This window comes from Helicoverpa armigera, chromosome 1 (genome assembly GCF_030705265.1).
Source record: "Helicoverpa armigera isolate CAAS_96S chromosome 1, ASM3070526v1, whole genome shotgun sequence".
In the NCBI taxonomy this organism is placed as follows: domain Eukaryota; kingdom Metazoa; phylum Arthropoda; class Insecta; order Lepidoptera; family Noctuidae; genus Helicoverpa; species Helicoverpa armigera.
This window is the reverse complement of record NC_087120.1, coordinates 2,209,469-2,234,338: the sequence shown is the minus strand read 5'-3', so window position 1 is coordinate 2,234,338 and position 24,870 is coordinate 2,209,469. Positions and strand designations below refer to the sequence as shown.

Here is a 24,870-nt window from a genome sequence, read left to right as displayed (position 1 = left end):
AAGCCGAACCCAACGTTGTTGGGAAAAGGGTCGTTAGATAATTTAGCTTAGACCCAAGTACCTACACCGTGCACTATTGAATTCAAAAGTTAAGTAAATGCCAAAGATAACTTTGCAAGGCTTAAACAAACGCAAGCTGGCTGATGCAAATATATACATATGTGACTAGCTGTTTACTCGCGTATTTGCTCGGGCCCCGAGTTTCTTCACGAACCCGGATAAAGTATAGCCTGTTACTTGGGTATATATTTTACTGGTGAAGGATGGTACATGTTTATGATATTAGTTTAGAAAGAGGTTTTAGAATGGAAATATTTGCTTACTGTCTCGTAAGGCGTTTGTTTCATAAAAAATATTAGCTAGCTATCGTTAAGTTTATGATGAAGGTACACAACAACTTTAGGCTTTTTGCATATACTTACTATAAGTTGAAGCCCCACAAAGCCAGCTATATATTGTCGCTGCAGCACATTATAGCATACTTACACATTCGCGTTTGACAGCAGCTAGAAAAAACGCTTAGCATCGTAAAAAACGCTTTGCGTACCTACATACTGCAAACTTTTAGTCGGCTGACAGTTTGTACGGACCCATATTAATATGGAAATTAATAGTAGTACGCACGTAGTGATCAGGTGTTTGGCCGCTATGAGACCGACTAAAACTTTGATTAAATTCACGATTTTCGGGCCATTGTCGGCTAGCAGTCTACAGTATGCGGATACTCTTAATGGTCTTGCAAAATAACTATGGGTGGCAGAATTTTAATTTTATTGAGCATTCATAAAAGGGTAAACAATAAGACAAATTACCACAGATCTATTAGACGAAGTGAATTTTATAAATAGGTTTTATCTTCACAAAACATTGCTAAATCATGACTATCAAGCTGCTATTGGTGAAAATAAAATGTCTACTTGTAACTGTTAATAAGAGCTACTAAAACTAAATTGCGAATAACCTGAGTTATACCATACAATCTATTTTTACCAGATATAAGTTAAGAATGTTAGAACTATAAGTTACACATGTTTTATCGCTATATTAGGTAATGAAATGGTATAAGTTAGTATATTATGATTGAATGAGAATATTAATACTGACATATTACTGATTATGAACCTACATATATAGGTAGGTATTGAGAACTCGACAAAGTTTTTTAAATGTGTCCATTTACGGTAGATTATCTTACATACTAACGTAATGAAGTGGAATATAATATATAGATACGTCTTAATAAGACCACTGAGGCCTCTTGTTGACGACAACGGACGATGAGACGGAACGATTTTTATAACAATTGATTGACTACTGGTATGTCGCTAATAATAAAAATACGAAATGTTTTTGGAGCTGTCTCATGTAACTGTTCTGACGTTCGAGAAGTGCTGTTTTTCAGCCCACTTTTCGTTTTGATAGAATATCAATTGTCTTGCGTACAACGGCTTAATGTAGGAATTTGCTAACGCGATGGGCTTCGACGCGTAGTTTCGTAGCAATAGATATTATTTGCCGGTATACACTAACCTATTGAATCGTCGCCCTTACAAAAATCCAGCTATCATCCGTTGTAGTTAACAAGAGCCTAAAGCCGATACTTATGCCTCTACATAGCTGGTTTTACTTGCGCGGTCGGCTCAAGCAGAATGTGATGATAAGGCATACTTTCCCGTGAAGACTACTTCATGGAAGAAAACCATATCATATCAGACATAAAGGATTATCAAGCACTCTTGCGGTCGATCCCAATATTCCATCTGTTGATTTACTTACTGGAGATAGAATGCAGACATTAGTCCTTCAGAAGTAGTGTCAAAATCCTGTCACTAGTAAGCTAAAATAGATAGATCGAATATTGGGATCGGCTGTAAGTAGGTAAGCTTAGTTCTTAGAATTAATGTTTATAAAGTACGTAGGGTTCGGTTTCCAGTGGAACCGGAGACAGCTGGGCACCAGGGTGTTACGTTGAGCGACCGATACTCTGCTACCTGTAAAAGTATATTATAAGTAAGGTAATTGAAAACTATCTTGAAGAAGAAACATCGTGGTGTTGGCTTTGTCAACTGTCTTGTAAAGTAAAATCCGTTTAAGACGATTTTAAAAAGACTCGAAAAATGCGTCTTAAGCTTATTGTAACAAAACATAAAACACGTATGTAAACTAGTAGTATGGTCTAATGATTTATGTGATTTGTTAAATAGGAAACAAGCTTGTTATTTTGTAGCACAATACCCACCCTTAGGGTGAGCACTTGTCTGATCTGAAAGAGATCATGTAGAGATTTTAAGCACTGGACCGGTTTCTCAAGTTCATCGTTTCGTCGCGTTTTTGTCTGCGAGAGAACACGTAGGCTTATTGAACGGTATGAACTTAAGGGGAAAATTTACAAGACTATGGCCAGATCTGCTGTCCTACATGGATCAGACTTCTGGCCCACAAAAGCGACGAATGAAAGACAATTGCATGTGGCAGAGATGAGAATGTTAAGAGGAATGTGTGGTGTTACGCGAATGAATGGACTGAGTGGGAATTGGCTGTCATGGTATGGGCATGTGATGCGAAGTAATGAGAGTCATGTTGTGAGAAAGGTTTTGAGCATGAACGTGGACGGATATAGGGGAAGAGGAAGGCCAAAGAAACGATGGATGGATTGTGTGAAAGTCGATATGGTAAGAAATAATGTTAATTGCGAGATGACGGCAGATAGAAGAGTATGGAAGGAGAAAACATGCAGCGCCGACCACAAATAAAATTGAGATAAGGGCAGGAGGATGATGATGATGATTGAATGGGATGACGAATCATGTTAAGTGTTTTGAGTAGGAGAACAGATGTATTCAGTGTTATGAGAATATTGTGTCAAGTTTTATTTTAAGCGCTTTAAGCGAGTTCTGCTGTATAACATAATGTACAAAGAGGTAAAGTTTATTACTTCCGGAGGTTAGAGTTTAATCACTGGATATAATAAATATACTGAAACCAATGTGAAAATTAGTTCTTCTCACACTTGGATAAAAAGTAGACAATATGTTATTCTGATATCTATAAGCAAAATAAAATAATTATAAGCTTTTTCAGTTACTGCAAACATAGACCTCGGGTTCAGTCTATGCGTAAATGGGTAGCAAGCGTCCACCAATCCAAAAGGACCATGCGTCAATTTGTACCGATTTTTTTACATTGCTCAATAGTGATCAAACCTACCATTTGAGAGCTCTTGACGAGCACTTTATTTTATGTCGAATGCGCATTCAGCCCAAACAAACATGTTGTGTTTTCGACTATTTAAAACTTATGTTATTTTACTTTCTAACGTGCAACTTGTAAAGGTGGAAAATATAATGAAACTAGCTTCCGCCCGCGGCTTCGCCCGCGTAGAGTTCGGTTATATCGCGTTTCCAAGAGAATTATTCAAAAATCCGGGATATCCTATGTTTTTTCCCAAGGTCAACTCTATCTCTGTACCAAATTTTATTAGAATTAGTTTAGACCTGAAAGCGTAACAGACAGACAGAGTTACTTTCGCATTAATAATATTAGTGGGGATAATGTGCTCACCGAGAGCTTTCATATGACAAGCATTTCATTATTGTTGAGCAATTTTGAAAGTGGGTGGGTACAGTGTTCTTACAAAAGTGCCCATGCTCCTTTCATGATTTTACAGCTACGTGCAGTGTCAGTGTGACAAAAAAATGAGTTTATTTGATACGCTCTCACGATGAAACTTCTGAACAAATTAGTAAGAATGTATGAGCGGTACCTACTCCTGAGGATAGTTACACATGAGTTACAATCTACCCTACTGCGCAACAAAACTTCTTCAGTAAGGGTAACAGCCTACTGCGGATTACACTAACCGAGCCATGCGTTGTTTTGTGATTGGATATTGAATTTAGTATTTTTTTTCCTACATATAATTTGAGCTTCAGATAAATTATTCTATCTTTCAAGGTCAAAAAATTGGATAGATCGTTTATTGTAATTCGCAGTAACTGTTACTAAAAACTTGTAGAAAATGAACCTGAAGCCCGTCAATTGAAGGACTCTTACTGTTGATGCAGCTGTCTGATCTGCCAGCCGGACTCCAGCGTAGCTCCTTGGAGACCGGCAGGAGCTCGGTGTTTCTGAAATCATTGACATCAAACACATTAATAACATTTGTGTTATGATGATGCTAATGACGTATTGCTCCTAGCAAAACACATACAAAGTGACGAAGGGTCTGTGGTTTGGGGGCTTTCTTCAGTAAATTTTAGACGTTCAAAAAGTGTTGTTTTACAGCCAAGTTTGAATAAATGATTTTTAGTTCGAGTTACAAGTGTTTTGTGAGTTTCAAGTCATTTGCGAGACAAAGCTTACCACGGAGATGCTAATTAATCAAGCTTTAAATTGTCTCGCAAATGACTTGAAACTCTGTGGTTAGCTTTGTAGCTTAGCTCAGCTTTTGTAACTTTTGTTAGGATAGGAGTCAGTAGGGGTGAAAATAACTGTACCGTTTTGTAGGCGGTCCCAATATTCTCCTATCCCCGATATCTTCCAGCTGTTGTTTGCCTTACTAGAGATAGGAATTTGACATTACCTGTAGGTATGGAGCTAATGTCTTCATTCTATCTCTAGCATGAACCAACAGATGGAATATTAGGAATTGCCGTTAATTGGTAACTGAAGGGGTCAGAAAGACACTTTTGTGTGTTACAAGCTTAATACCCCCTTGTACACAGCTGTTAAACTCGAAGCTGAAAATCTGTCTTTGGGGAATGCTTAGGTGATTGACGCTTGTAGCCCAAGAGCCAGTGAACGCCAGACCTACATCGATTTATTCATCTCATACGGGAGAATAGATGAAACCTAAGCTGTGTGTGTCTTGTCTCTTGTACGAAATCAACGATTGCTGTCATAGAAAAGGTGGTCTGTATTGATGTTTGAGTTAAGGTGAAGTATTTTTTTTAATATTTAACAAAGCCACCGACAGTCAAACTTGTAGTAGCCTATAGTTGTAAGGTAGATGCACAAAGTTTCAGCCTTTATAAAATAACGTAGGTTTGGCAGTCACTGGCTCTCGTAATATTAGGAATCATTTAAAGAAAAACACTTACAATATACGTAGTGATTGGGGTTTTTGCAGTGACTACTAAGTAGGCAGGTCACAAGGAAGTAATGTCTGGAACAGAAAACAGTGTATGGTAAGATAGGTCTCAATCTGTATTTTGAATTTATATTTAAGTCTGTTTCTTTGTAATGGATAAACTAAAAAACTACTAGATCGATTCAAAGTATTCTTTCAGCATTATTTGCGAATAGATACATTTTATCTCGGTATGGCCAGTAGTTCCCACAGTCCGCGGGCGAACCCGCGGGAAAACGGTTAGTTTAAAACTCATACTGTGGACAAATATTAATCATGTCAGCAAAAAAAATATACAAATCAGTTGGTAAATCCATACTGATATATTAAATTATGTAGTTTGTTTGTTTGTACCTAGGGGAGATGTTCCCAAAACGGGTAAGCTAAGGGAAGATGTTAAATAAAATAACCAAGAACATTACATGCGACTTGTATTTGTAGTCACATGGTTGTTTATATAATAAACTTTGGAAAACATAAGATAGTCTTAGTAATCTTCTTCAAAATTCAGAAAAAAAATCAAAAAAATAAACCCCTTCCAAATACCCGCTTTGCCCTCGGGGGGGTCCTAAAACGGGTAGCGCCTTTGGGCAAAGCAGGTAATGAATGAATATATGTGATAAATGAATTAGAAAACGTATCTTAGCCTCCTGTTATCCAGGAAATCTTTATCGTTAATTAGTCTCCTTAATTATGTTAAACAGTTTTCTTATTTTGATCAGTCTAGATCACATTTTTACTTTATTAAATGTTACATTTGAAATTATAATCCTACCAGCAGATAATTTTGTTAAAAATCAGAGAAAACATATTTTAATTTCTTTTTCACGCTGTTCCTGTACTTCTTCAGCTCTCTGTGGCTTCCTTTGTCTTCGATTAGCTTTTTGTGGGATCAATTGAGGAAGTGGCCCCTTATTTCAAATCGGGTAGTCACCCGTTATGCCCCTACCCGTTTTGCCCAAAAGCACGTTTTAAATTTCAACTACCTTAACCTTAAAATAGTAAACAAGGAGACCACTAAGTATTCACAATTAATAAGCATATAACATGCAAAATGATAATACAAAACTGCGAAAACCGTATCTTGCACCATATTTGAGTAGTCAGCACTAGCATAATCCGATTTTTTTTAGTAAACTCTGCAAAAAACTTTTTTTACATCTAATCTCGAAAACGCTGGTTCTAGGCGCGCGAGCCAACTGACCGTGATCGGCGGGGTGGTAGTGCACCGCTCTACACTCACAGGTTCACACTAAGACCTATAATATACGAATGGCAAAGCCTACCCGTTTTAGGAGGGGTACCCGTTTTAGGAACATCTCCCCTACTCCACAGGCTCCGAAACGCCTGGACCGATTTGAAAAAAAATCGCTGTTAGAAAACTAAACTCCTCGCACTTTGTAGCCGCGGCGGGTCGCTAGTTTTTACTAAAAAAAGTAAACTTACAGTACTTCGGGCTGGGGTTCTGGTGGGGGCCGAGCAGGCTCGTATCCACGAAGGACGATCTGAAGCAGAGAATAATGTATGTTAAGAGTGCATCTAAATAATGTCGCAACAAAATAAATAAATAAGTAATGCCGGGACACCTCATCACACACGGTCGGTTAACAACATGGCAAGTTATTAAATAACTTGTGCTATGGGTGCTAACACAACTGATTAAACTACATTTAGATACATATGTACACAAAATGTTTTATCACTTGACACTTAACTCTAAAGGAAAAAGATTAATTATGAGCGAGCAGCGGGTTTAGGGCCCCAATCTTTCTTTGATTATAATACCTACCTACTGCAAAACACCATGCAACAATTCACCATAATCCAACTCGATCATGTTCCCGCTCAAAACAATGTCACATCCAGAATAGACAAGATGGCGCCTCGACCCCGCTGAGGCAAATCCTCGGCTCTGATTGGTCAATAATTAACTCACTCGAATTATGAATTTTAAAAAGTAAAGGTAGAATTCCGTGCATCGCGATCGATCGCGACAATAGTCAACCTATGAAAATGTATGTCACCGCTGCCGACGCCCGCGACAGACGCGCGCGGCCGACGAATGGCGTGAGCCGCGCGCACGATGCATGGAATTCTACCTTTATATACATATATTATTAAAACACCCAGACCTCGGCCAACAAGCATGCTTATCACACATGCATGTCGCCCGAACCGGGAATAGAACGGGACCTCAGTAGTTTAAGCAGTCCAGCATTGTGACCATTGCGCCATCGAGATCGTCGCATCTACACGGTGCATGTAGCTAGAGCAAGTTAACATGCGCAAGTGACAAGAGTACATCATCATCATCATCCTCCTGCCCTTATCCCAGGAGGATGATGATGATGATGTGCAAGTGACAAGAGCACGCGGGTGGGTATTGTGCTTTGGAACACGCGCGATTCGCTGAAACCACACGTTTTTAAAATGCATGTAACCTGCGCATGTGTTTCAACATGCGCAAGCTACTTGCACCGTCTAGATGCACCCTAAATGTCGGTGATAAATATAAACCATGTAAATAAAAATAATTATTCAAGTCGGGTGGTAAATGATGGATTACAAATGTCCGAATCGGGAACCTCCTCCATTTTGGGAAGTCAGTTACAAATATGCAACAATAAGCACATCTATACATATAATAAATCTGTAGAAAAGTAATTTTTGTACATTGAAGAAATTGGCAAAAAAAATAGCCAGCATGTTAAAGGATAACTAACAGAACCCATTTCCATCATTTTTGTCATTTTTGTCTGTTTGTCTGTTTGTCTGTTTGTCTGTTTGTCTGTTTGTCTGTTTATCTGTTTATCTGTTTGTTCGTTCGGGATTCACGTAAAATCTACGAATTCAATGCAGACAATGCTTATATACAAAAATTCTACGTAACTTGGGGTATTACTTAGTTTTTGTTGCATCGAAATCGATTCACTCTATCAAAAGATATGATTAATTTTGTGAATTCAAGATGTAAAATATTACGACACGCAATCTGTTTGTCAAAACTGTACATTTGAATGTTGTACTTATATTAGTTGATCGGCCTATTATTAACCTTTACACAGAAAATCACACCTTCATAAGTAACTTCGGAAGAAAAAAAAATGAAAATTGTGTTTAGCCAAGGTTAAAGTAGCTCCATCTGTGGTAATCTGTGTTAAATAAAATACATAAAATTTGTCAAAGGAGCGAGGTGGTAAATGAAAATAAATTACCATACATTCTTTATAGAGGATTATTATTTCAACAGATGGAGTTGTGTATTTTCCGTAATTCACCATATTTTAACACGTAGTGTAATTTTTCGATAGACATTTCAATAGTGTTTGTCAGTTTGCCGTGCCACATCAAAATCCAATTATAATTATTACCTTGATGAAAGGAAAATAATAGTTCTCAGCCAAATTTAAAACGGTGCCATCTAAATTATTTTTTGAATATTATGTAAAAAATGATGACTTTAGTATAACAATTAATTATCATTTAAAGTTACAGATGGAGTTTATATCAGGATTTTTTCATAAACATAGTTTAGCTTCTCTTCCACTAATGTGGTGGCCTTAAAACAAATTACTTTGAGTGAATTAAGTAAAGAAGTATTAAGTAGACCTTCATTATTTTTTCTGATGCAAAGTATGTAAACTTAATCCTAGAAGAAAGGAGGATCTGTCTCTCGCAAGTGCTGCTAAGCGTGAGGTAGGTAGGTAATGTAGGATTCTGTAGCTTTAAGAACAAGCCCAGATACAAAGTGCAGATAAGAAATGGGAGCTTTCTCGATTTAATACCATCTGAAAACGTACCAATTGCGCGTCGCATACCAGAGACATGCTTACTTTCAACTTCTGATCGCAAATACACTGGTCACGATTACGAACAGTCACAGTAAGACCCGAGCCAAGTCTAAAAAAACACCTTTTATATAAAACTACGTTTGATGTCATTCAATCATAAAGACAGAATTGTTTTCTGTTGCAAATCCTATCCACCTGTATCCTATCCTAATCCAGCATGCATTGCAGGTGGGCATTGCACAAAAACCAATGGTATCCTATTCGAGAAGTCAAAAGAGTCGACCTGCCAACGTCAGCTTCTGCGCTGAGCAAATGTTCTTAATAGTACCATCAGAATTACATTCATGGTTGAATGAGGTGAATAAATTTTCAGAAACCACAATAACAGTAGGAGCCAAAGCATATGATCGCTTCATAGAGCTCTGATTGGCCCCAGTTGACCAAGTCAGGTCTGATTTGTTCGTTCATCAGATCTTTGAAAGTTTTTCGGTGGACTTTTTTTACTTACTGTCGTCCTGTTTACGTGTGACACAAAATATGGTATATAAACGCAAGAGCGAAATTTTCCTGGTGTGCGGTAGTGACGCCCAGTATACAACACTTCTGTTTCTTTTGATTTGCTGGCTCCACCAAGAAATGACAAGTTGAGAGCGTACATTTTGAAAATCTTGGCAAAACTGCAGGTTTCAAGTACGAACACATGAAGTGGACTCTCACAGATACGTACATTTTGCCTATTCGTGAACTAATGCAAACATTTCGGTGGAGTCCCGGCTTAGGCCTCCCCCACATTAGGCGTGCGCGATCCTCGGGCGTGTGAGTAGCGCGGGCGTCGCGAGCACGCTGCATGAACGTCGCGTTTTGCTGCCCTGCGGCATTTACCTACAGCGAGGTCGCGGCGCGCACGCGCCGCCCTCCTTGACGTTTAACTGCTAAGGCGTTTAGCGGGTGGCGGGGATAGCAGGCGAAGGGGTAAGAACGCAACTCGAGCGCCGCGTCGCTTGCACTCCACATGCTGCAGGGCAGCAAAACGCGACGTTCATGCAGCGTGCTCGCGACGCCCGCGCTACTCACACGCCCGAGGATCGCGCACGCCTAATGTGGGGTCAGCCTTACCATAGTGAGTAAGTGCACAGAAAATCCCCGTCATACAAGTGTTTCTCCCCAGTAGTGAAACTATCCTACCCTATGCGCCTGCTGATGATGATGACTCATTTTATCATCCATCCGGCTATTCCCCAACTATGTTGGTGTTGGCTTCCAGTCACCGAATCTGTTTGAGTACCAATATTTTGCTTGGAGCGACTACCTATCTACCTATCTTCAATCCAGTCAACTACACAAGCCAATATCCATGGTAAGACTGACAGACTTTCTGGCTTCTGATTAGTCGCAGCAGCTGCAGAAAATGTACAAATGACAGCTTTGTCAGACTCAAAGCATATCATCATCATCATCATCATCATCATCAGCCTATCGCAGTCCACTGCTGGACATAGGCCTCTCTAAGTGCACTGCCACTGAGATCAAAGCATATAGACATAGATTATAACTGTTTCCTGTGAAATTTACTTACGCACCATAGGTAATAATTTTCCAAATTGGCTGACTAGATCCAGAGATATTCACAACGTCACAAACTTTACTTCTTTTGTTTAGATAAATGGTCACATCCACAACACAACCTTGATCAATGAATCTATGCGACTGCTAAGTGCTAATCCTAATTATACTGTCACGTGAAAGAATGCACCTACGGGATAAGTAGTATTTTGACTATTCTATATTGCCCACGCAGACGAAGTTGCGGGCAACAGCTAGTTGGACATAAGATTGGGAGAATAGAACCTTTATCTTTGTCTGTACCAATATTATAAAGAGGAAAAATTTGTGTTTTTGTGTTTGTATTTTTGTAATAGATAAATTCAAAAACTACTTTACCGATTTACACTCTTCCTGAGTAACATAAGCTATATTTTATCCCGTTACACGCAGTAGTTCCCACGAGATGCAGGAAAAATACGTAATATATCATTATTATAAAATAAAGTGTACTTACAGGTTTTCCAGTTGGGAACAAAGGGCTGGGCGTAGGACCGGCCATATCTCTGGGTAGCAGGAGTTCTAAGCACTCGTCAGATGTGAACCGGATCACTGCTATGTCACTGTTGCACCTATAATATAACGAACACCAATAAATTTGAGAGTCGATGCACACTTACTTAGAAACTCCGTAAAGATCTCCATAGGGTTGATAAAGGGGTTAAAAAATAGTGATTCTAACTAGTCCTCATTTTAAATTGGCCAAAAGTATTGGACACGTAATTTTTAATTTAACATAAAAAAAATATTTAAGTAAGGCTTACCCTTACTTAAATATTTTTTTTTTATCTAAAAGCGGACTAATAACTTTTTCGTTCACCTTACCTATAGAAACTCTTTGCTTCGGAGTACACAAAGTTCGTTGGCAAACTCAAAAATTACTGTTTATAGTAAGTAATTAAAAACAGATATTTATTGCAAATACACTGTCGAACAAGTGAGCGGATTAACAAAAACGCATCGTTCGATAAAGTTACGCATGCGTGTTTGGGAGTGAATAGTTGCCAGTGCAGATTTAATAGGTGGTTGCAATTTAAGGAGCCTTATCTACTGAACATAATAGTCTATTCCTTATATTCGAAACAAGGCATGTGAATTTGATGATGAACTATTTAATATAATACCTATTCTTTAAAAAGACGAAATCGGTAGAATTGAATGAGTACTAGTTACTTGTTATACAAGAGTTCGAAGCTGATTTAGAGTGCTGAATTTTGATGATAGAGCTAAGGATTCTAAATTCAAAAATAAGAATCCTGAGGAATGGCGAGTAGAATACGGAGCAAGGAAAGTTAGCAGAGATGCCATACATACATAAGGAATGTAGATCGGGTGCCTTCTTGTAGGTCAAGTTATGTACCTACGGTAAGCGTGATTTTTTACTAGAACTAACGAGACATTCGGGTTCAGGTCACTACGAGATTTTATTTTAAAAATATTGGGCAGGTTCCATAGGAGTGTAAGGCTGGATCTAGTAACGTTTCTCGTCCCCCGAACACCCGCACATTGGCGCGCTACTTTCTTAGAAGATTTTGCGTTATGACATCTCTGCTAATCATTTTTTAATCCATGGATTAGAAGTAAATACCTAGATTTAATGATGAGAAGAAAAATCTGATTTAGCACTGAGTAATCGAAGAGCAAAAATACTCACTGCATGATGATTGAATAAAAACATATTCTTCGTAAATGGGGAATTTACGAAACTTGCACTCGAAAAACTTATCAGCTTCATAAACTATAGATATTAGTCTTTTAGCCATAGCAATTGATATTTACAAACAATAAACTGATTATAGGTAAATGCTTCAGAGCGGGCAGAACTTAAATACAAAATACAACTGAAATTCAAGAGCGTAAATAAACGTTTTGAATGCGACTGCATCTACCGACCGCACATGCAGCGACTGCATGACATCAATTGATACATAAGGGCGACTACCCTCGCTGCTGCCGCTTCGATCCAAAACGGTTTCATGTAAATACATACAAACCAGTAGTGCAGCTGCGGCCGACTTCATTCAGTCATAGCATATTGTGGGGTAATAAATAATAATCTGTATTTAATATATTATTTGTAATCGCCCCTCTGGGCTTCAATCAATAAGATCTGGTTTCAGCTGCAGTTCATTTCTATACGATAAGAAAAAAAGGTGAAATCAGTAAAAAAAACATAAAAGAATACATAAATTAAAAGTAAGTCTGACAACCGGTCTAACTTAGGGGTATTAGGTTGCCCAGGTAACTAACTGGGGTTGTAAAGGTCAGATTAGCAGTCGCTCCTTGTAAAACACTGGTACTCAACCGCATCCGGTTAGACTGGAAGCCGACCACAGATGGGAAAAGAGTATGCAGATGACGACTTACTTTTGGTTGATGTTTGGTCGGGTAGAAAAAGACAGATAGTTGCTACGTTAATTTATTTAAGTAAAATTATTTAAACATTACATTCTTAGACATAAAGGTTAGTAAAATGTTGACACATACTATTTCTAGGGTTCAAAAAATCTTTAATTGCTACGTCTATCGTCTAACAGCCGATACCAAACGGCCGTGATACTGAAGATTGGATAAAAGAAGACCAACCAACCCCAAGTACGTAATAAATTGGAATAAGAACAGTAGAATGATGACCTATTCCTAGTAATTATAAAATGCTTTGTTCCTGACTTTACGTTAATTAATAGGAAGAAACACTTGAGCACGGTCTAATTAAAGTACGTACATAATATATTTTTTTATACAAAAGTATGAATATAAAGCAATCTAACTTAAAAATACAATCGTAAAAGTTATTAAGAAGTATATAATAAAAAAAAATACAGTTTACACCTTTTCCGAGAGCTTCAGTCGAGACAACACCCTGATACTTTCCCCTGTGAGGGACGGGCTCTTAACCTAGGTATTATATAATATTTTACGTAGATATGAATATCAGTGGTTAGAATACAAAAGACCTTATTCAAATGTATTAAAGGTGCGTCTACACGGTGCATGTAGCTGGAGCAAGTTAACATGTGCAGGTGACAAGTGACAAGAGCACACGGGTGGGTATCGAGTCGCTAGACCCGTAGTTATTAACATGCGCTAGCTACTTGCACTGTGTAGACTCACCCTAAATGCTGTAAGGTACGTTTTGCAAGCAAGCTGTCGACTGCAACTGCAGCCTGACATCGGCATATAGATGAGAGCGACTGTATGTACAAATACATACAAATCAGAGGTGCGGTGATGGCCAATTCAAAGCAGTCGGTAGCTCGCTTTCAAAACGTAACTTTACCTTTGGCGGCCGTTCCCAATATTCTGTCTTCTGTTGATTTGCTAGTATTAGTAGTGCTATCGCTAGTAACAATAGAATTTATAATGTCACATTAAGTGAAAAGGTAGAATATTGCGAATAGCCGTAGGTACATAACTAAGTACTAGACGTTAACAGTAAAATCGTTCTAAGTTTGACATTGATATTGTAATTGAAAAACTGGTTATTATCAATATGATTGAAATCTGACTCTTATATCTAGAACACCTAATTAAAAGTCCTTTAAATATGATGCAATTAATGTATTGACAGTTTTCCTGCACACCGTTAAATACTGATTAATTAGTACTAAAATTGAGACAAATATCATCAAACACATTAAATATTATATGAGATAGTCAACGCCCATGCGCTCTGTGGAGTTGCTAGCGCACGGAAACTTGCCTATCTTTGAAAAATAACTTACAACACCAGTTATCTTGCCTATAGTATAATCCTTGCCTATGTATCTAATTGTATACCTTTTCCTAAATGGCGGGCCCACACGATACAGACTTTAAGTTTGTACAAATATCTGTACGAACTTAAAGTTGGAGTAAAAATCTAAAGTCTGAGTGAAAATATGATGACAAGACGTTTGTGCAGACTTACCTATCATTGGCTCAGACTTTACACTAACTCAATTTATTACGCAGACAAAAGTCTGTGTGAAGTTGATATCGTGTGCACTTACCATGAAGGACTTTCATACAGTATATTATAGTTCTTAACCTACTCATTCTTATGTACCTCTATACCTGGACTGCTCGCAGTTTTTCTTATGTCACCTAGCCAAAAGAAAGCTTACATCTATTTAATTTTAAATGGGGCTATTCTGTATAGGTACCTTACAATTAAGTTTTATCCTTTATCTACTTGATACAAGATTAGAAACGAGACTTACGAATGCAGTAGTCATATTTGGAGCGAATTTTGTTAAGAGTCAGAAACTGCCAGACTTTCTATCTATGAATGACATGAGTGATCATGAAAAAATGACCATGTGTATGTACGTAACTTAAAGGCTCTGAAACGAATGAACTGATATGAAAATTTTACTGGTAAAAAGCCATGTTATTTTCGAGCGACATAGGCTACGTTTTCTCCATATACAGGAAGTAGTTCTACGGAACGCCAGTTAAACTGCGGGGCACAGTTAGTATGTTATAAGGGCTAAAACTTCGTGTGTGCCTAATAATATAATTTATATATCTTTCAAAGGCACCATCAGTTTTTCTCTATATTCAATCTTTAAGAGACACACAAAAACTTTCAGCCTTTATAAACTACTAGCATCCACCAGCGGTTTCACCCGCGTCCCGTAGAAACTACTTCCTACACCTAGACAATATTAACCTTCCTGAATAAAAGGGAAAAATATCCATATCTAACACTGAAATATTTTTTCAAAACCGTCCTGTCGTTCATGAGATCAGGGCGTTCAAACAAACTAACCTATTACCTTTATAATACTAATATAGATAGGTCTGTCAGTTGCTGGCTCTAGATTAATAAACAAAAGAAGATACGAAACGGGAATTCGAAACATCTAAAAAAGGTCCAGTCCATTATTTCTTATCAAATTCTCGATCTTTTTTTGTTTCAATTCCAGTTCTTGTCTACCCGGAGGTGATTGCTTGAGCAACTGCTTGAGTCTGAGGAAGTATGTGTCGAGAAGACGCTCGTTGTCAAGGTACTTCTCCATCATTTCATCCAGCATGTCGTCCAAAGGCTGGTTGTCTTCCAGAGGACACGCCTTCGATATCTTCTCGCCTGGAATGTTGGTCAGTCATGTGCTTTATACGTTCGTTCTCTTTTTAAGCTGTGTTCGAACGAAAGTGACTGTCAGCCGCCGAATGTGAGCAGCAGCAAAATAAACGGTATTTTTTTTTCGTGCACAGTATGCTGACAATACGCTATTGCTTACAATATGCCAAGCATAGCGTAATAAGGTATCGTTGGTTAGATGTCAATGAAAAAGTCAATGGAAATACAATAATAAAAAAAGTTAAGTGTAGTTCCACTGTAAGACATGTTATCGGCACGAAAGAAAAAGAAGAAGAATGTAAATACAATAAACTGCGTAACGGTCGCTCATTTTCGTTCGGCGGCTGACAGTCAGTTTGGTATGAACACAGCCTTACACTTTATTTACAACAAAAATAAACACACATATTAAATAAAGATAATACATTTACCAGAATAAAAAAGTATAATGTAAATAAAAAGGAAAATAAAAACTTACTACTAAAAATTGTCAAAAAAGTCCTCCCCATCGCTATTGACTGCGAGCGTGCTCAAAAGGCTGGCAGCATTGCCACGCTGGATGGCAATGCTTGCCCGTTGTCTAAGGTAATAGCCAGCCCTTTGGTCACGAGAAGGTTCAACCAGCCATTCGGATCCCACAATACGACGGTTTAAACTTTATTGGTCATAATTTAATAAACTGTGTAATGTCGAAGCCACGATAAACTGTAAGTCCCGGCTATCATTTGAATGACGTTGGCAGTAGTAGTAGTTACGGGTATTCAGAAGATAAAGTCTACCGAAGTAGTAGTTACCGAAAAAGAAAGAAATAACTTGATACTCACTCAAAGCATTGTATTCAGTCAACGTTATACGAATTATCTCGTTCATCAGACTCTGTAAAATAAAATATACAATTACGCTATCTAAAGAAAATACAAGTAATATTTATGACACATAAGTATGTTTTTTAAAACTTTATACAAATTATAAAAGAGACAACAAATCAAAGGCAATCTGTCAAAGATTGGTCTTGACTGTTTGGCGATTATATTTTGAAAATAATGGGCGGGTTCCACAGAGGGCGTTTAAGGGTGGAGCTAGTAACGTTCCTCGTCCCCCGAACACCCGCATTTTGGGGCGCTACTTTCATAGATTTTGCATTATGACATCTCCGCTAGTCATTTTGTTATCCATAGCCTAACAACAGTCGCTATTGTTTCTATAAATGTACCTATAGTTCGCAAAATAAATGAATTTCGCAAGCAGGTAATGTAGGCTCGGCACTCATAGATACTAATATTATAAAGCTTAAGAGTTTGTTTGCTTGAACGCGCCAATCTCAGGAAAAACTGGCCCGATTTGAAAAATTCTTTCAGTGTTAGATATATGTAGGCTATAGGCTATATATTATCACGCTAAGATCAAAAGGAGCGGAGCTCCAATGAAGAATGTTTCAAAAGGGAGATATTTTCCTACTGAGAGAGCTAACGCTGCGTGCGCTGCGTAAACGGTTAAAGTTTCGTATAAATCATGTATGACAGAATTGTTCCCCTTTAAAAGTTCAAAAAAAAGTCCGCGACAGCAGATGTGTATCTTTTAAGGTTAGCTCACTATAACCTTTTTTATGCTAACCAAATTTGTTCCAAAATGTAACTATTACACGTGGACGAACTCGCGGGCGGAAGCTAATAAGTAATTATGCGTGTTCGCAATGAGCAATATATGGATTGATGGTCGCAAATGCATTGAATCCTTTAATATATACAGGGTTACTGGTAAGTAGACCGCATCCTTTCAGGAGGTGATAGTATAGGTCAATACGGACAAATTTGACCCTGGGATACACTGGGCAAAAGTTAACCCGTTTCAAGATAATCGAATTTTAAGATCTTTTCTTTACAAGTCGTCTAGGTACACGTATACATTTTTATTACTAGTTAAAAGTCTCGTTTTTGCGGATTTTTGTGTGTTTTGTGGCTTTTTGGATAGCTAGATAAATGTAGATGTTTTTTAAGTATTCTGCACAAAAAAATGAAGAGTAATATTTTTGAGAAAATATCTACTAAAAATGTAATTGCTGTTCGCTATAATTTCCTCTGTGATTTGTACAGTTTTATGGTTTTTTATTATGAAATGATTCATCTTCTATCCAAAAACACACAAAAATCCACAAAAACGAGACTTTTGACTAATAATGAAAATTTATAAGGTAAACGTACCAATAGTCGTCGGATTTCGGAAATCACTGACTTTGAAGCGCTACTGTGTGTTAAATATTCAATAGAAAATGAAAATTTTTGCATGACGTGATAGAGTATTTATTCATTATTCTAATTAACTAATGTTTTTTTAATCATTTTGATGGGTTTATATACTTATTAAGGCAAAAGTAAAAAAAGGGCGATTTGTACCAATAGTCGTCTGATTTGTACGGATACTCGTCAAATTATCCCAGTACTCGTCAACTTTTAATGCTAATGTAAACTCTCTGCTCTTGAACATAAGGTTCAAGTTATGTAAATTTTTTTTGTGCTTAAATTTTTTAAGCATACTTGTGCTTTTGAAACATCATGTAGGTAGATAGATAAAAAAACAAATTCCTATTTAGAATAGCAGGTCATAATCTGTTAGAAGAGCAGGTATTCAATAAAACAGATACATGGTTGCATTTTAATTTATATTCCTATCTATCAAACGCTTGGAATCACAAAACCAGTCTATGTATAAAATATCTATATAGTTATCGGCACGAATTTTGAGCTCTGATCTACATCTGCGCAGAAGTGATTTATTAGCAAAGAACCAATCCCGAGTGACCGCTATGACGCGATGCACTGCGGGCCAATCACCGCTTTAGCCCGCCCCCGCGCCTCACTTCATACCACAAAAGGGACCCAATAAATACTTCTGCGCAGGAGTAGGTCAGAGCTCAAGATTCGTGCCGATAACTATACTAATATTATAAAGCTGAAGAGTTTGTTTGTTTGAATGCGCTAATCTCAGGAACTACTGGTCCGATTTGAATATTTCTTTCAGTGTTAGATAGCCCATGTATCGAGGAAGGCTGTAGGCTACTTTTTATCCCGGTACGAGAAGTAGTTCCCACGGGATGCGGGTGAAACCGCTGGCAGAAGCTAGTATGTTATATTTTTTAATCATATTAACGATGCAGTCATGTGCATATGTAGCACGAGTAAAATAATTACTTTTAAAATATTTAAATTGTAAAATAAAATAATTAGTATTCACAAAAAATAAAAGCCACATTCATTTATATAGCTTATCGCGAAATAATTACTAACATTCATAGATATGTAGGTAAGGTTGTCATTCATCAAAACTTCTGAACTGCTTAGCGCATGCTAAGTACCATTTGCAAAAATCTCTATAGACAGTTTAAATTGTCTACTGTCTTAAAGGTATCAATCAAAAAATAAAATATGATTAGGTACAACTAACCGTTCAAACTCAATAATAATAATATCTAATAAGCCCCACAGGGCATCTGAGGTGGATGACGGGGAGTAGCGACCCCGCGGGGCTATATATCCGAGTGCTCCGGGGAGAGTATACTGTCCCCCATCTCCGGCCTGCTGGAGTGAAGGTCTCCCGCCTCTTGGCTTGCCTTCATTGGCCGACCAGAGTGGAGTCGCTAGAGCAGGGTTAGCAGCCCTGCTCGGAGGGTAGGTGCCTCGTGGTAAGTGGCGAGTGGGCCGGTGATGCTGGACCCACAGGGAGCGCGTGATCTGCGTTTAAAGTCCGCCGAGGTATCCTCACCCTTCAGCCGTTCATGTACCTGTTGCCCTCTTGTTGCGATTTAGCAACTGATTCTCGGGGGCCCAGTAAGTGAGGTGGCGAGTCTCCACCTGCCATTTTAACATGTATTTTATACATTGTCATCGGCAGGTGCCATAGTTCCTCATCATCATCATCCTCCGAGCCTTTTTACCCAACTATGTTGGGGTCGGCTTCCAGTCTAACCGGATTCAGCCGAGTACCAGTACTTTACAAGAAGCGACTGCCTATCTGACCTCCTCAACCCAGTTACCCAAGCAACCCAATACCCCTTGGTAAGACTGGTGTGAGACTTACTGACTTTTGACTACCCGTAACGACTGCCAAGGATGTTCAAGGATAGCCGGGACCTACAGTTTAAAGTGCCATCCGAAACACAGTCATTGGTGTCATTGCAGGATATACTTAGAAAGTACATACAAACTTAGAAAAGTTGCGTTGGTATTGGTACATGCCTGACCTGGAATCGAACCCGCGCTCTCATACTTGAGAGGTTGATTCTGGCCCGTAGTGTTCCCATAGTTCCTATAGTTTCCTATATCCAACCAACATCCCTCGCAACGCAATAGCCCAAGTAGTTTTCCTCCATAGTTAGCAATACTTTAGCACAGAACCGGAGATTGTCTTTGGGTTCATTTCTATAGTATATACAGGGATAATCGTCGGTTTTGTGTCACCATTTCATTAAAGTTGTCTTGAAAGGGCGTTTTAAATTTTTTTGCTGCATCTGATGTTGTGTGTGGGCCCTTGATTTACAGCTTTTATGACTTTAAAAAGGCCCTCTTGCTTGTAGTTTCTTTCAGTCATGATCTGCTATTAAAATTACGATCATGCAATCACTAAATACAGATAATTTTAAATAAAAAATCTTACTTAAGATTACCCTTTACCCATCAATGTCGAATACGACAAGCAAAGGAGTGACAGCGATGGAAGCTATGTCATCTTAGTTTTAAAACTGATTTTAATATATTTGCGTCAAAACTAGTTGAATGACATAATTTTTATACAGGCGCTATTAAGGCACGTTAGGAAGACGCGGTACAATACGCATAACGAAATGCAGTTATTTCGAACAAAAAGCATAGTGTAAGAACAGTCAATTTTTGTTTGCCACAAATTGTAATCCAAGCGTAGTAGAAACAAAGGCTAGTGCTAGACCTACTTGTACCCAAAGCGGTAGATCTTAATCAAATGGCGGAGGCCTCCAGCGGCCAATATATACCTGAAAAAACACTCGTAGAAAGTGCATACTTATAGAAAACAGGGGATTTAACCATTAAGAAACATATTAATTGAATCGAATAACATGACTGTGTACGTGCATCTAGAACCAGCAGAGTAAAATTTACCCCTAAGAAAAAGCTTAAAAGAAACGCAGTTTTATGAACAAATGTAATCTTAACCTTAAATATGTTTGTTCTAGACAGTTATCAATTTTGTAAAAGTCCCGATATTAGCTATTTATTCGCATTTTGTACTGTAAAACACAAAATATCCTCATTATGACGAGTTTAGGTGCAACTTTTGAGCATGTCCCAGTAGTCGTCATAATAATTGTAAAATTGACGGGTTTTGGGTCAAATGGGAGTTTTGAAGTACCAATAGATGTCACATTAAAAAAATATATCTTCTATGTTAAAAGTATTCCAAATTGCATATTACATCGCTAGCAAATAAACTTAACTATCTAATTGAACAAAGAAACATACCACAGACCCCACTGGAGTTATGTAAATCAAAACACAAAACCACGTGCTGAGTTTCACTTTTGACAGCTGAACTTCACGAAAAAACGATTTTGTTAGGGCACACACGTTTGAAATAACATATCTTAGAAGCCGTGACTGTTAAAACCCCGTATTGTTATTTCAATTGTGCAATATATTATCAAGAATATGTTGATATATAAACCGGCCCATTTTAAGTTCAGTAGAAAATAATAATAAAAGTTTTAAGATTAATTGACGACTATTGGGGCATGACGACTTCACCCGCGTTTACCTTACGTGTACCTAAAAGACTGATCTTGAAATTCGATTATCTTGAAACGGGTTAACTTTTGCCCAGTGTATCCCAGGGTCAAATTTGTCCGTATTGACCTATACTATCACCTCCTGAAAGGATGCGGTCTACTTACCAGTAACCCGGTATTTTTACTACAATATAAAAAGGAGCAAACATTTTTTATTGTTTGTTTTCTGTACCTACTTATTAGTTTCTTTGTTAGGTTAAAGACTCCGAAACTACTGAATCGATTTGAAAGATTTCACTGTTAGAAAGCTACACTCTTCCCGAGTAACATAGGCCATATTTTATTTATTTTATTCCGATACGGATTTCACCCTCGTTCTATGGGAACTACAGCCCATACCGGGATACAATAAGTATAATCATCGGCAGGGATATTGAGCACTGACCTTCACCTGCGCAGAAGCGATTTATTGGTTTATTGCCTTATGTGTACAGTGCGCAAAGCGATCCCCACTCTCCCGCCGAGAGCTCAATATCCGTGCCGATAAGTATACTTCTTATGTTAGTCGGGAAGTATGTAGTTTTCCAACCGCGAAAAAACTACCACTATATAAACCTAGATCTTATACCGAAGCATTGACATTGAACTAAAACAATAGACAATTGAATACTCACGTTGACATCTGCCGTCGCTAAGTCGAAGGCGACCATCTTGACAAACAGTTGAAGTCAGTTCACCTGGAAACCAAATAACTATCATTATTATGGTGCCTTTAACAAAGAAATAAAACATGTTTCCTCATTAACACATTCAATCATTCACACTTAATCGATGATGCGTTAGTGCGTCGGTTTATGATAAGTATGCTTAACGTATTTTCCGTCAGACGTGAACCTTTAAGTAAACAAAGCACGATCTCTATTTACATACCTAGGTACATAGGTACATATATGCTCGTACAAACACAGTCAGATACCCATACACAAAAGAAACGCATTGCAACAATATGTACCTGTACCAAATCAGTATCTATAGGTACCTACCTATAAATTGTTAGGTACGTTGTAAATGTCGAGGTATCAACAAAGACTTTTCTAGAACCTGACAGGCATTACCTGAAGACTTCCATACGATTAATTCACTAGCACACAAGTACATAGGAATAGGTACTTACAGGATACACGTCCGCAAACTGACACACAAAATCACAGCACTTCTTTGTTTGCCTGACAATAGTTAGTCAGATATTAATGAAGCGACCGATCTCCTGTCTAGACACAAAGAGACTGCCGCTAACGCCACGCTGTCACCTAGGAATCGATTTTGGCGCATGCGGGGTGAATTTCTAGACTTAGGGTGCTTCTACACGGCGCCTAAGTCGTGGTGTCCTAGTGGGTAAAGCACCGACCTCGCATGTTTGGGGTGTGGGTTCGATTCCAGGTCAGGCAAGTAACAATGCAACTTTTCTAAGTTTGTATGTACTTTCTTAGTATGTCTTACAGCCAGTTTCTTCATCAAAAGTAAAAGCCAAAGTAATGTCATAAAGTAAAAGTATTGGTCAAATTCGTTTTTTCAAGGCTAAAAAGTAACAACAAAACTAATAGTTAAAATCGGAAAAAAACGAATTTGACCGCTACGTTTACTTTATGACATTACCTTTACTTTTGATGAAAAAAAACTGGCTGCTAGAAAGCTGAAGTAAAACATCTCGAGGAAACCTGGACTTAGGCCCCGCCCCTTATCGGCATCGGCACGACTGAGGATTTTAGGTGGCAAATAGCAATATACATTAATATAATGACAATAAAGTAGAAATTTCCATTTTATATGGTCGTAATAACAAAAAAAAAATACCGCTTCGGTATGCTTGCTGCTATCAGTAGCCTTAAGAATGCTTCGGGATCCTTTGGTACGCCGCCGGCGACGGCGCCGACGCACCACTCTGGGTGAACCAGCGGGAAACAGCTAGAGTATTGTCTGTGGTCATCCCTTATCTATAGGTACAGATAGATATCCATCCATCCATCCAGGATCATGTACCTATATGTTCATCATTCCTTGAATTTCAAAAAATGAATGAATTTCAAAATTCAAAGAAGGAATGATGATTCTTGATGTGCGCGAAGTATAATGGCGACCACGGCGGCTGTTCTCATTTAAGGACATAAGCCAGCTGCGCAGGACATATTATAGTGCACGAGCATTTGTGCAGACACAGGTTTACAGTACACTCCATATTCCTTCACTCTCATAACAAGATGGGACGGCAATCCGACACGACCGGAAAGAAATCAGGCGCAGGAACGACATTTACGTGCTCTCCGATGCACGGGTGAATCAATCACCAACTTCCAGACTACGGGCTGCTTTGTGATAGTTTAAGAAAACCCACAAAGCGATTTTGGCCCGACCCGGGAATCGAACCCGAAACCTCGAGCACAGCAGCTGCGCTTGCGGCCACTAAACCAACGAGGCAATCAAGATTTTTTGTCGAGGCGAAGTATAGTTCCTCGACAAAAAACGCGGGTGAAACACAAAACAGACAATTATACCGAATCCTTCAACCAAGGCATTGTTAAAAATTGTATCTAAGGCTCTAAATGGACGGACTGCAATGTCTGCAATCCAACTGCGCAGTTCGGGTGCAGTTTAAATGCAGTTGACACGACTGCAATAGAACTGCAAACCAACCGTGCGGTCCTATTGCAGTCGTGTGAACTGCACGCCGTCTGCATCCGAACTGCAAATTTGCAGGTGGACTGCAGTCCGTCTGTCTAGACCCTATTACCTAGATATCAAACAAATAACATTTAACAATAAAAAAAGACTCGGAGGATGAAATACTAGGTATGTTTCTGATTTGCCATAAAACATAATGTTATTTTATAGTTACTTACAATGAAACAATAACAATTAAATCAAACCGATCATCAGTCAGATCAGTCATCGTCGGTTTGGTTTAATTTTTTTATGTGCAATTAAAAAATATTATAAGGTTTAAGTTTTAACAAGAAAGTTTTTTCCAGAATAGTCTATTTAATTAATAATTCGGCACATAATTTACTTTGCTATAGGAATCTTTTGTTAAAAAAACCTTTGTCCCTGGGCTGGGCCTAACCTTTTCTCAACTATGTTGAGAGGTCGCTTCCAGGCTAACCGGATTCACCTGAGTACCAGTGTTTTACAAGGAAAGACTGCCCTATCTGACCTCGTCAATCTAGTTAACGAGCCACCCCTAGGAATGGTAATAGGTAAGACTGGTGTCAGACCTACTGGCTTTAGACTTCTCGTAACGACTGCCAAAGATGTTCAAATGACAGCCTGCGACATTTTGGCAATCTTGTGACCCCATTTATGAAACTGTTAACGCGCAGGGGCCCGATTCTCCTAAGTTAATAATGTCAAAATCGAATAGAAATTGAATCGCAAAATGATCGCGATAGCAGTTTTAACCATATCGGACATTCTGCTACTAATATAAGACCAATCGTATTCGAACGACATTCGATTGGTTTGCGATTGGTCTGCATTT

At 38.3% G+C, this 24,870-nt stretch overlaps 1 protein-coding gene across 3 annotated transcripts; it reads right to left on the bottom strand.

Moving 5' to 3' along the window:
* Window positions 1–752: 752 nt before the first annotated feature.
* On the bottom strand, window positions 753–22,648 carry LOC110379256 (uncharacterized). 3 transcript variants are annotated; one of them, XR_010276902.1, is made up of 8 exons: window positions 22,513–22,648; window positions 22,013–22,075; window positions 16,411–16,462; window positions 10,979–11,093; window positions 6,575–6,633; window positions 5,100–5,164; window positions 4,054–4,127; window positions 753–1,991 (listed from the first exon to the last, which is right to left on the bottom strand). XR_010276902.1 is itself a non-coding variant. In XM_021338855.3 (4 exons), the coding sequence occupies exons 2-4, from the start codon at window positions 22,046–22,048 to the stop codon at window positions 15,369–15,371; spliced, it is 312 nt and encodes a 103-aa protein (XP_021194530.1). In that variant the 5' UTR covers window positions 22,049–22,075; window positions 22,513–22,648; the 3' UTR covers window positions 13,861–15,368. The 3 variants fall into 3 exon arrangements, 1 of the variants encoding a protein (XP_021194530.1); XR_010276903.1 differs by lacking the exons at window positions 16,411–16,462; window positions 22,013–22,075; window positions 22,513–22,648 and adding an exon at window positions 11,347–11,481; XM_021338855.3 differs by lacking the exons at window positions 753–1,991; window positions 4,054–4,127; window positions 5,100–5,164; window positions 6,575–6,633; window positions 10,979–11,093 and adding an exon at window positions 13,861–15,592.
* Between the last annotated feature and the right edge of the window lie 2,222 nt (window positions 22,649–24,870).